This window comes from Brachypodium distachyon, chromosome 1 (genome assembly GCF_000005505.3).
Source record: "Brachypodium distachyon strain Bd21 chromosome 1, Brachypodium_distachyon_v3.0, whole genome shotgun sequence".
NCBI classification, from domain to species: domain Eukaryota; kingdom Viridiplantae; phylum Streptophyta; class Magnoliopsida; order Poales; family Poaceae; genus Brachypodium; species Brachypodium distachyon.
Genome location: NC_016131.3, coordinates 41,868,858 through 41,881,032, shown reverse-complemented (window position 1 = coordinate 41,881,032; position 12,175 = coordinate 41,868,858). Strand labels below are relative to the sequence as shown.

Genomic DNA, 12,175 nt, shown 5'->3' with positions numbered 1-12,175 from the left:
GAGGCTTCCCGAGATCCCGAAACTAGAGCTCCTCTCAAAGAGACTCTCTAGCTCTCTCCCCTTGAGTTTATTCAAGTGAGAGTGAATGGTACATGCCTCCATGGGGGGTATGTATAGCCTAGGGGTCCATGACAAAAGACCACGGCTACGCTTGGGGGTGAGAGAAAAGTGGGGGTAAAATGGTAAAAGTAGTTTCTTGGTCCATAACTTTTGTGTGCACCATGTGGGAAAAGTGGGGCTTGGTCCATGGTCCATCATGGACTAAGGGCCCCTCCTCACACCTTTTTTGCCCCCTACTCTACGTCATTTGACCCGTTGACCATGGCATGAGAGGTTTGACTGGTTGACTTGTCATCCTTTGCCATGTAAGATTGACCGTGCCACGTGGGCGTCTTGACTCGTGGTTGGAAAATGTTGACCCAGTCGTATCGCCACATAAGATTTACGGCCCGGCCCATATAGGGGTTTTATTGTACTACGACACAACCATATTCAAATACATTATTTCAAACCACGCATTTTGAATATAATTTTGAATTATTCAAAGATGAAAATTGCCGACAGTAGTAACAAAAGTAGTGCAAACAGTAGTGCGAACATCAAACATAGTTCAAACAAACACCATAATATGAAATATCACATGACACAACTACCGAGAACTATGCAACTCCCACAGATGCTCGACAAGATCATCTCTCAGTTGTTCGTGTGTTTGCCTATTCTTAATGCCCCTATGAATCGCCAAGAACTCCTCTAGTAGAAGTGGATCACGGTACCCATAGTCCTCTTTGAGTCAGCACATTTGTATCCTCTTGATCATAGTCGAACTCCTCCTCCTCACCTCGATCATCGTCGATGATCATCTTATGCAGAATGACGCAAGCGGTCATGACGTACCAAAGAGTATCTGGGTCCCACCATCTTGCAGGACCCCTCACCATTGCAAAACGAATCTGTAGAACACCAAATGCTCTCTCCACATCCTTCCTCACAGCTTCTTGCACCTTTACAAAATGCTTCTTCTTATTACCTTGTGGACAAGATATGGTCTTCACAAAAGTAGCCCATGAAGGGTAGATGCCATCGGCAAGGTAGTACCCCATGGTATACTTGTTACCATTAACCTCATACTCCACCTCCGGAGATGTCCCTGATGTAAGACGTTGAAACAATGGTGATCGTTGCAGAACATTGATGTCATTTAGAGAACCTGGGAGACCAAAGAAAGAGTGCCATATCCACAAGTCTTGTGATGCAACAGCTTCAAGGATCATTGTTGGACCATCCACATGTCCTGAGTACATCCCTTTCCAAGCTGTTGGGCAATTCTTCCACCTCCAGTGCATACAATCAACACAACTAAGCATACCTTGAAACCCTCTAGCCTTGTTCATAGCAAATAAACTTGTTGTGTCATCCACCGTAGGTGCTCTCCAAATTTCTCAACCACAGCCCTCACAAAGTGCTTGAATGCTTCATTCATAGTGCTCTCAACAAGGCTCACAACATCATCAACATTGTCAGCTGGAACACCATATGCAAGCATGCGGAACACACCAACAATCTTCTGAACTGGAGTCGCCCCAAGAAGACCTACTGCGTTCGCCCTCTGTCTGAAGTAATCATCATGGCTCTCAACCTCATCCACAATGCGCAAGAAAAGATTCTTGGACATTCTAAACCTTCTCCTAAAGAACTTGTCATTGTACACTGGAGGATTTGCAAAATACTAGACCACAATGCACAAGTTGGAACCAAACCTGTCCCTTGGAACCACTGTACTCCCCGGTATTGCTCCACGCTGCTTCTTCTTGTTCCTCTTTTCCTCTTCCTCGGCTTCGGCAAGAAGAGCAATGGAGATGTACAGATCATCATCAGCAGCAGCAATCTCCTCCTCTTCCTCCAACCATTGCTCAAGTTCATCATCACTAGAGCTGTCCATCTGCAAAAATTGAGCAATGTAGCCTTGAATTTATTCATCTATATCCATTCATTCACATACATATGAATTTAGTTACACAAACACACACACATATTGAAAAACAAAGATAGAAATTTCACCTGGCCGGGTCGGACGGGAGCAGCGGGCGCTGGGCACGGGGGCAGCGGGCAAGGGGAACGAAGGCGGTGTTGCGGGAGTGCGAGGGCGACGCAGCGGGTCGTGGTGGCGGCGCTGGGGTTGAGGGGAGGCGGCGGTGCTGGCGGGGTCGAGGGGAGTGTTTGGTGAGAAAAATAACGAAACTCTAAGGCAGAGAATGTATTTTCTCAACACTCCGGGGGAATGAAAAGGTGCGGGCGTGCCAGTGTACTAATGTACACAAATAAAAAAAGACAAAGTAGGAAAACATGTATTTTATTAATCTCATGTAGAGAAATGAAATTACATGTTCCCTTATGAAAAGTGCGCTCTGTGTGGCCTGCTAGCACGCCCAACATGACATGGGCGATTGTAGTCTCTTGGTTCACAGGGCCTCGGAAAGCTCCCGCTTAATTACGTCCGCTGGTCAAGCCTGCAGACCACCTCCGATTAAGCTGCTACAATGGTGTCGTCTTCAAGTCTTGTCTTCTTGTGCTTGGTGCAAAAGATGGTGGTGATGAAGAGGAAGAGAGGGGTGGTACGACCCCGCTCCGTCGATGCTAAGCCACGACCGTTCGACCGTGCAGGTGCCGAACGGCATGCCACGTCGTCTTATCGATGTACGATGAAGGGTCTAGCTGACACGCGCCTTGTCAGCTAGACAGGCTGATGAAGTGGCCTTCGCCTCGTCGGTACCCAGCCTGTAAAATGTCCGCCTCGTCGGACCGGACAGGATGTCTTGCTTTTGCCTAGCGTCGGTGCCCAGCAAGAGCATGTGATGTGGTGATGTACTTCATCGGTACGCGAACATGTCGGTGGAGTGGCTTCACCTCACCGGTGCTTAGTCGGTGTTGGAGAAGATGCTTGGATGCCGGAATGCCATCGGCAATGCGAATGAGGGAGTAGACTTGATGTTGAATACGATGATGTAGATGCTATCGGAGGTGCAAGACCTCGTCAGGAGTTGGTGAAGGAAGCTTGGGCGCCTGTATGGCAGTGTCTCGACGGACACCATGTAGAAGGCCGCCACGAGCGACGATGTACTGCAAGTTGGTGAAGAGTGCGCCAAGACAGGCGCCCTGTTTGGTGGTGTCTCAGCAGACACCGCGTAGAAGGCCGCCACGAGTGGTGGCGTACCGATGCCAAGTTAGTGAAGAGTGTGCCAAGCCAGGCACCGTGTATGTGGTGTCTCAACGGACACCATGTAAAAGGCAGAGCGGCACGATGCTAACCTGTGAAGGATATGCCAAGGGTGGCGCCCTGTATGGGGGTGTCTCGGCGGACACCAAGTAGAAGGCCGCCACGAGCCGTGGGTGTCTTAGCATGGTGATAACCTGTGAAAAGTGCGCCGAAGCGGGCGCCGTCAGCTGCGGTGTCTCAGCAACACCGCGTAGAAGGCCGCCACGAGCGGCACCGTCTTGCACGACGTCGAGTCGGTGAAGAATGCGCCAAGACAGGCGCCCTATGTGTCGGTGTCTTGACGAACACCAAGTAGAAAGCCACCATGCGCAGCGGCGGCACGACACCGGGTCGGTGAAGGAAGCGCCAAGACGGCTGGCGCCTTGTGTAGCGGTGTCTCAATGGACACCAAGTAGAAGGCTGCCGCTAGCGACGAAGTTTGACAGTTGAAGGAGACCTCCGGGCCAACGGGCGCCTCCCGCTGACTCGAACAACCTGTTGCTGATGACGGCGGCGTTCAAGTGAATGCCTCTCGTGCTAAGACAACCTGTGCGCCAACTCATCCTGTTCATTGAGGTAGCGCTCCGCGTGAAACGGGCACTATGTAGACGTCGCCCACATCCGCACCATCACGCATGATGGTGTTCAGGCGGACGTCGACGGGTTGTGGTGAAGATGGCGTCCCGCATCGGGCGGGCGCCAGCATGTGGTACACTGCCCGGACGGCAATCATGAGATTGCTAAGCTCCATGGCATCTACGTAGACGAGAAAGAGAGAAAGATAGAATGATCTTTACATACCTTGGAGGCTTGCACGAGCACGTGTCGTTGTGGGCGTGGCCGCGGTCAAGACGGCCACGTAGCCTTGATGTCCCTGGACCTGCTCGCCTTGGGGGCGCCATGAACCTGTTCGTCTTGGCATTGGAACCTGTCTTGCTCGATGGTTAATTACCTGTACTCCTGTTCGTCTTGGCATTGGAACCTGTCTTGCTCGATGGTTAATTACCTGTACTCCTGTTCTGCATATGTGGCTTGACGCCGGCGCAGCGAGATGCTGCCCTCCGTCTTGGTCCTGTGATCACCTCGATGGACCTGTCCTTCTTTCATGTGCATTGGGGTGTGCGGCGTGTGCCGCCGTCTTGAGCGCGTGAGGCACGCTGCCCCTGCGTTTTGCCTCCTCGGTCGATCCCTGTTTGCCTTTGTACATGCATGCTCATCGCCTGTCAGGCTGTCAGCCAGCAATCGGCGACAGGCGAGACGGCATGGCTTCGATGCTACCGCCAGGCGCCGGTGCCCGGCCCGCGTCAGTTTCCCTTTCTGCCCTGGGTCTCTTTGTGCGTGCGTCTGGCGCGACTACTGCGCTGCCTTCAAGTGCCGCTAGGGCCTCCCCCTTAGCCTTGACGCAACAGCGACCTGGAGAGGCCTTGCGTGATGCATGCGGCCGGCCGAACGGCCTCCTGATTTTCAGATTCCATCTGTTTGGATCAGACGAGATATGCTAGCTAGCTCTTTATTTAAACTTTAAACCACCATTATCTTTTCCTCTGTGCTTATCCGGGCTCGTACGTATACGAGACGACCTGGCCCATTGCCTAGCTAGAGGTGGATGCTTGTATCAAGCATGCAACTATCCAACCTGCCTAGTTTGAGTATGCGTACACGTATAGCTCGAGGCACACACATACACGTAGCATTTGCGTGTCCTTCCTTTTCTTCTTTACATATAACTATAGTCCCTACATGTAGCTGACATTTTTTTCTTCTGAGTGGTGTATTGATTCCGCGACGAATTTTGGTACAAAATCTCGTCAAACAGGGAGGCGGCCGCGCGGCGGGTCGACAGGAGGCGGCGTTGCGGGAGGGCGAGGCTGGCGCGGCGGGTCGAGCTGGCGGCGCTGCCGGGGTCGAGGGCGGCGACGGACGCGGCCGACGGGGGCGGCGCTGGGGTCGAGGAGGGCGGCGCGTCGGGTGGGCAAGGGCCGCGGCGCGGCAGGAGATCAAGGACGACGACGCTGCGTGGGGGCGAGGGCGCCGGCGTTGCGGGAGATCGAGGGCGGCAGCCCTATGCGAGATTGAGGCCGGCGGCTTGTCGGGGAAAATGGGAAGAGGAGAAGCAGACGCGCGCGGGAGAAGCAGACCACACGGGAGGAGGAGAGAGAGCGAAAAACAAAGATAGGGGCCTCGTAGGGAGCCCCGGGAATGAGAGCCAAGAGGTGAAATCTAGGAGCCTTCCTATTTTAGGAGCTTGGATAGGAGCTCTGCTGAAGGCGTTTTTTTGGCTCCAGCGCCTAAAAGTGAGGAGGGCCCCTGCTAACAGGGCCCTGCTGAAGAAGATGCTCTGACTCAACGCCAAACTCTTTCAAATTGAGCCTGGATCATAAAAGGGGCCGTTCTAAATCCACCAAATCTAAAAATCCGGCTATGAAATCCGTAATCCCAGGTTTGTGCTCAAATTTGGAGCCCTTAAAACATTCTGGCCGCTAAGCTCCACCTTTTTTTAGAACTCCAGCTCTAAATTTCATTCTGGGTTGAGTTTTGGACCGCCTGTGAGTTTTGGACCGCCTGTGAGTTATGGGCCGACCTGTTTGGAGTTGAGGCTGGCCTTTTGCTGTTTTTGGCCTGTTTGTGCGCTGTTCTTTTACCGGTGTATTTATTTTGTGTTGTTTTGCACTGTTTTATTTTTGGCACATATTGCTAGCTTCGACATGTGCTATTTCCAATCCACAAGTACAGATGAAAAATATGACCAGAAAATAGTACCCGTTGTAGCAATATATGTCCTACAAATTTTATTTGTTCATACTCCATCCGTCCTACTACCTCCAATCTATGAAAAATGTCACCCACTTAGTACAATTTGTGTACTAAGTGGGCGACATGTTTTATGAATCGGAGAGAGTATAATATTAGGCTTATTTGATTATTTATTTATTTTGACCAAGTCCTTGACAAATAATTACTTTATTAATATGTAATTTATGTGACTTAAGTTGAAATCATTGTATTCGTAGACAAAAGTACTTACTTATGGTTATGATTTGGATCAGATAAGTCACATGTTAACGGAGTAATTTTGGGGTCAAAGTCTTGGTCAAATAAAATGAAATAAAACCCACTATAGTGGGACGGATGGAGTAAATTACATGCTTAAAAACAAAGACCTAACAAATGGTACTCACTGTCCTTGAGCAATGACTCTGAACATATCCATGATAGAAGCACTTGTCTACCTGGAAAAAAAAAGATAGAAGCACTTGTCACTCTTGTTACTTCACTATACCTATCAAATCGCTTATTCTGAGGGGGTCAGGTGCCTAGGGGCGGAGCTGGGGAGCGAGGAGGGGTGAGACACCCCACCCCACCCAACCACCCACCCACCCCCAACCCCCCAATGCGTCGCCACCCCCAACAGATTTCCCGTGTACATGCACGGGTACTAATTATGCAATCCATGAACACTTTGTCAAAAGACTTTGTTATTATTCAATTTGAACACTCTGCTCGTGAGGCAAACTGTGTGGCCCATGAATTGGCAAAGCTGGCGAAATTTGTCAGGGAACTTGGCTGGATGATCCTTCCCCTTGTATTATTTCTTTTCTAGCCTCTGATGTAACTCTCCTAAGTGATCAATAAAGTGCCTGGTTTGCTTTCAAAAAAAAATTAAGCTAAATTTTTTTTGAGCGAAAAACACGGCTTTATTGATTAATAGACATAGGTACAATAGCATCGTTCCATGGCTTGATCAGCCAAATGTGTCTACCGTGTCGGAGAGAAAGAACACTCTTAACTAAACTATGAGCATCAACATTCGATACTTGACTCTCGTGAACAAAAATAACATCTAAAAAATCCCTATTCCGGACTGCCACCTCGCGTAAAATGGCGCTATACTAGCACCTAGTTCCTTCAAGGAGGCCCTTGATAACCGCGGAAGCGTCTGATGCAATGTAAAGCTTCTGGATTCCCAAGTCCTTCGCCAGCGCTCCGGTGTCGCCGGTTCAGTAATGGCCGGAGCTAATTAATTACCTGGCCTATTGCTAGCTACTCAGAGAAAGGCCCAAGAGAAAAGAAGAGCCCACGAGCTGAGAAATAGCCCATGCGCCTGATTCCCTGAGGTCACGGCCGCTCGGCAGCACGCAGCAGGGCATCCGCCAGTTAGACTTCCTGCCGTTACCTCGTATCCCTTCGCCTTCCTCTTCTCTGTTCGACTGTTTCTTTCATTCTTCCAATTCGCCTTGCCATCTGCAGACGATCGAGTCGCCGGACGCCGCACGCACGTTCAGGTATGTAACCTGCCCGTTTCTTTTAAGTCTTCCTCTTCTCTGTTCCTTTCATTCTCTCAATTAGATGATGTTCCGCACATTGTTGCAGAAATTTTTAGTAAACATATATATGAGAAAATTAAGTAGAATGTAATATTCAAAATTAAAAATATATAATGAAATTGTAGATTTTTCACTCAGTGGGAATAACTTGATGAAACTACCATGCATGCATGTGCAAAAGATATGAGTTTTCCACTAAATAGATGTGAACAAATTAATGGCTGATGATGTCGCATGCTTGCATGTTTAGAGAAACTAAATAGGTGTGAACAATCTATGCAAATCCACGACAGTTAATTTGGGACGGAGAGAGTAGAAGATTCACCATCAATTTTTACAAATTAGCTATTAATCTAAATTAGTTGCTGGCCATTAGGAGGCCTATTGCCCAAGACCCCAAAAGCCTAAAAGCAACAAACTCAGGGTTAGCTAGCCCCCGCTTGGAAGATATGACTGTGACCCCATCAATCAATGCGACTGTGGCCCATACTCAGAGGTATTTCACAACTCATGGCTAGATTTAAAACTCAAGGTTTGTCACATATTACAATTAGATTCACACGAACCACCGACTAATATTAAATTGCTTTTTTGCGGATATATTAGATTGGTTTTGAATTACATGTTACAGAACTATACATGTTTCTGTTATAAGTTTGGTATGATACTATAGTGATTTTTAAGATATTGCCGTGTTATAATTGTTGTTCGGCAAAAACAATTTTTTTGCTCCCCCCCATCCCTATATCTAAATCCTGGCTCCGCCCCTGCATGTGCCATTTTTTGCTCTATTTGAAAGTATTGTAATCATCTTGTCTTTTATAATAAAAAAATTCATTTTTTTACAAGACATTCTTTTAGCATCGCACTGGATGCGTACCTGATCTGTAGTACAGAGAACGGAGGCATGGGAATATGGGTGCAACCGATTGGAGAACCTCGCAAAGGACATGTTCAACCAGGTTGGATGGCGTGCTATCTACATGGTGCGTGCTACATTATTTGTTGGTCTAATGAAGAATTTTCCCTTTGTATGACACGCTATTAATAATATAATTGTTGATGCAAATACACTCTAGGCGGTGAACTTTGATAGGTTTTTTCTTTATATACTAAATCTTTATGGATCGAATCATCATATTTCTGAAAGAACTTAACATAAAAAAGCAGGCTTTAGTACCATCCATAACTTTTATTTGCTTTTCTATGCTCACCATGCAAAATGCGTTTAGTTATGTTAGATAGAAAAGGCAATACTAAACTATATACGCGCAGCTAAAATTAGGTTAAAAAATCGTATTGTAAAAAAAATAAACATAATAGAAAATCAACGTATATTAACAACTAGTTCTGTACTCCAGCTAGGTAACCTCTTTCGTAGCCTTGAGAGTACATAATCTAACATTTCAAACAGTCCTTAAACTTACACATTATATAGCAGCCGCAACAATATCGTGAATACTACGTTGGACAGTACTACAAATCACATGAGACGACCAAAACTCTATCTAGGAATTGTGACTGACATCGTCATTTCATTAATACTGCATGACTCAGAAGCAGCGGACACCTCTTCATTTCCCACCCTTACATTGAAATATGCTGGCTTCTTAGGCTCAACCATGATTGTAGTCTCACTGCTTAGCATTGCAACAACATCTGCCATGGTAGGTCGATCGACTGCATTCTCTTGTACACACAACAATGCTATGTTAATGTACCTCATTATCTCCGTTGATTGACTTTTGAGATCCAATGATGCATCAACGAGATCAATCCACCTTCCCTCTTCCCATAATCGCCATGCCTGTTTGCAATTTTGTCACAAAACATGGGGTTGGTATTTAAATATACCATTTTCTAAACAAAACTTTGGTTGTAGAAAATGAACAAAAAATTTGCATGCTTAAGTTTGAGTTTATAAGCTCACATATCCAAGGAGATTGATGAAATCTCCACATTGTTGTTTACCAGAATTCCGCTTTCTGCTAAGGATCTCAAACATAACAACACCAAAGCTGAAGACGTCAGATTTAACAGAGAAAACGCCCTCCGAGGCATACTCAGGGGCCATGTAGCCACTGAAATGGTATAAGATACATGTCAAAATCACTGCATATGTGGTTGAACTACAATATAAATATTTGTAAGTGGGTTTGGGTTTATTTCTGTGAAACTTACTATGTACCAACCACTCTTCTTGTAGTGTTTCCTTCGGTGTTATTTGTGATGAATATTTTTGCTAACCCAAAATCAGAAATTTTTGGATTCATTTCGCTGTCCAAGAGAATGTTGCTTGGTTTAAGATCTCGATGTATAACACGCAACCGGGAGTGCTTATGTAAGTAGAGAAGTCCATGTGCTACTCCTTCGATTATGACTACAAGTTTGGACCAATCCAATAAATCTCTTTTATTTTCATCTGCACATCAATTAGAAATAAGAACAACATGAGAAAAGAGTAAAAAATTTATCAAATCTTAGTACTCCCTCTGTTCCATATTAATTGGCACGGTTACTAAATCCGCGCCAATTAATATGGAGGGAGTAACTTTTAGTCATCCTAAGGTGTTGGCAAATAATATCAAACCTAGATTGTAAAAATGTAAATGCATACCAAAAATGAAGAAATCCAAGCTTTTGTTTGGCAAGTATTCATAAACCAATATTTTCTCCTCTTCTTTAGAGCAACATCCCAGGAGCCTAACCAAATTTTTGTGCTGGAGTTTGGCTATGAGTTGGACTTCATTTTTGAACTCTATGAAACCTTGTCCTGAATGTGAAGCAAGTCTCTTGACTGCTACGTCCAATCCATCGGGGAACTGGCCCTGAAAAAAAGAATATTCAAAATTTAGCTTCTTCCCTGACTACACTCTAGTCCTCCTCTCCCAGATAAAAATTTAATTCGTCAGGACGTATAAGGACTCTTATCCATACGGTCATGTTAGCCAGTTAAATAGTTCCAAATAAAAGATGGAAATCTTATGGACAAACTAATTTACCTTGTAGACAGCGCCAAAGCCACCTTGTCCAAGTTTGTTTTCTTCTGAAAAATTATTTGTGGCCTCCATAACCTGTTCAAAGTCAAACGCCGAGAATTCTGAATTCTTCCCTTGCCAAACTAGTTGTTCCTCTCCTTCCAAATCCTGAGCACGCCTTGATCCTTGTGATCTCATCAATTTACCTGAATATATGCATGATTGCGAGCCGGTGTAATCTCTCTTTAATAATACGAGTACATGTTTAATAATATATCGTTTCAGAAAGTAATTACCATACCTTTTCTTTGCTTTGTGCGCCGACGAGAGTAAAAGATGAAGCACAGAAACGCTGCTGCCGCTAGAGGAACTACAACTACGGGAATTACCCACAGCTTCCCTGATATGAACATGATGATAGCAATTAGCATGCCAATTAAGCGAGTAAGCAGTAGTTTAGCTGTGACTCACAGACTATTTTTGTTTTTCTGGTACGTGCAGGCAGGAATTACAAGCAACCATGGGGAGTACTGTACTTACTCTTGTGTTTGGTGGCCGGAGACAGAGCTGGCGCCGGCGCCGGCGGGCCGATGCGTACCATGGGCTGGCCGCCGTAGAACTGAGACGCCTCGTACCTGAAATAACACCGTATGACATGAATCTGGCCTCCAATTCGAAGCGCCATGGTGGAGTTGACCATGTCGAGGAGGCCGCGCAGGCACGCCAAGCAGTCGCCGGCGGACATGTCCGGCGTGCACTGCGCCATGGAGTACACCATTGGGAAGTTTGTGCCGCTGTCCATGACGCCCGTGGCGAATCGTGGCATCGTGCTGCCGCCGCTGCCGCTGGCCGCTGCCGCCGCCGTCTCCACGGTCTCCACCAGCAGCTCGCGGATGAGGCCCGTGATGAGGCTGACGTCGCCGGTCACGTTCCTGACGTTGCACTTCACGAATGGCGGCGGCGTGCCGTCGCCGTTGTTAGTACGATCGAAGGGCGCGAGGATTTGGGCGTCGCCGGAGTAGACGAGGAGGCAGTCGCCGTAGTAGTTGGCGTCCTTGTAGCACTGCACCTCCGGGGGCGTGGCGTTGGACACCACCTGGAACGAGTTGGAGACACACTTGGCGCAGGCGGTGTCGTTGAGGATGTCGCCGCGGCAGAGCGACAGCGCGTAGACGACGTCGGGGGCTTGACCGAAGGCGGCCGTGGCGAAGTGAACCGGCGAAGAGGAGGTGTTCTTGGGGAGCGTGTCTGCGAGTACCTTGACGTTATCGCAGAATACATCGGCGGCTGCCTGCAGAAACGGTGTGAGGCCGCTGAGGAGGAGCAGCAGGATGATCGCCATGGCTGGCTAGAACATCTGCTTCGTCTTGCTGTTCTTCTGCCGGCCAGTCCCGCCGCCTTTATCTATCAGCAATTCTCCGACGGTCTAGCAGGAACTTTTTTCCTGTTAATTTCTGCACCGGTCAGTTGCTTTTACTTGTCAACAATCACGTTTACTCTGAAATCATCAAGGCAACAATCACGCTTAATTTCTTGAATCACTTGGTCTTCAGCAGGTCGTCATATCCTCGTGGAGTAGAATAGAAGGACTCTTTTTTTTTAAAAGATCACCCTTT

At 47.3% G+C, this 12,175-nt stretch overlaps 2 protein-coding genes across 4 annotated transcripts; both read right to left on the bottom strand.

Annotated features, from left to right (window-relative positions):
• Positions 1-720: 720 nt before the first annotated feature.
• Positions 721-4,629, bottom strand: LOC112270905. 3 transcript variants are annotated; one of them, XM_024459510.1, is made up of 4 exons: positions 4,263-4,629; positions 4,058-4,208; positions 1,761-1,942; positions 721-1,688 (listed from the first exon to the last, which is right to left on the bottom strand). In XM_024459510.1, exons 3-4 carry the CDS (start codon positions 1,940-1,942, stop codon positions 1,391-1,393), a joined length of 480 nt encoding a protein of 159 aa, XP_024315278.1. In that variant the 5' UTR covers positions 4,058-4,208; positions 4,263-4,629; the 3' UTR covers positions 721-1,390. The 3 variants fall into 3 exon arrangements, 2 of the variants coding, with proteins under 2 accessions (XP_024315278.1, XP_024315277.1); XR_002963508.1 differs by lacking the exons at positions 721-1,688; positions 1,761-1,942 and adding an exon at positions 2,215-3,970; XM_024459509.1 differs by lacking the exons at positions 4,058-4,208; positions 4,263-4,629 and having other exon boundaries at positions 1,761-1,812.
• A 4,269-nt stretch (positions 4,630-8,898) lies between these two features.
• LOC100835309 (putative cysteine-rich receptor-like protein kinase 20) lies at positions 8,899-12,175 on the bottom strand. Its single transcript, XM_010229469.3, has 7 exons — positions 11,100-12,175; positions 10,861-10,959; positions 10,584-10,765; positions 10,199-10,409; positions 9,763-10,003; positions 9,512-9,662; positions 8,899-9,388 (listed from the first exon to the last, which is right to left on the bottom strand). The coding sequence occupies exons 1-7, from the start codon at positions 11,899-11,901 to the stop codon at positions 9,086-9,088; spliced, it is 1,989 nt and encodes a 662-aa protein (XP_010227771.1). The 5' UTR covers positions 11,902-12,175; the 3' UTR covers positions 8,899-9,085.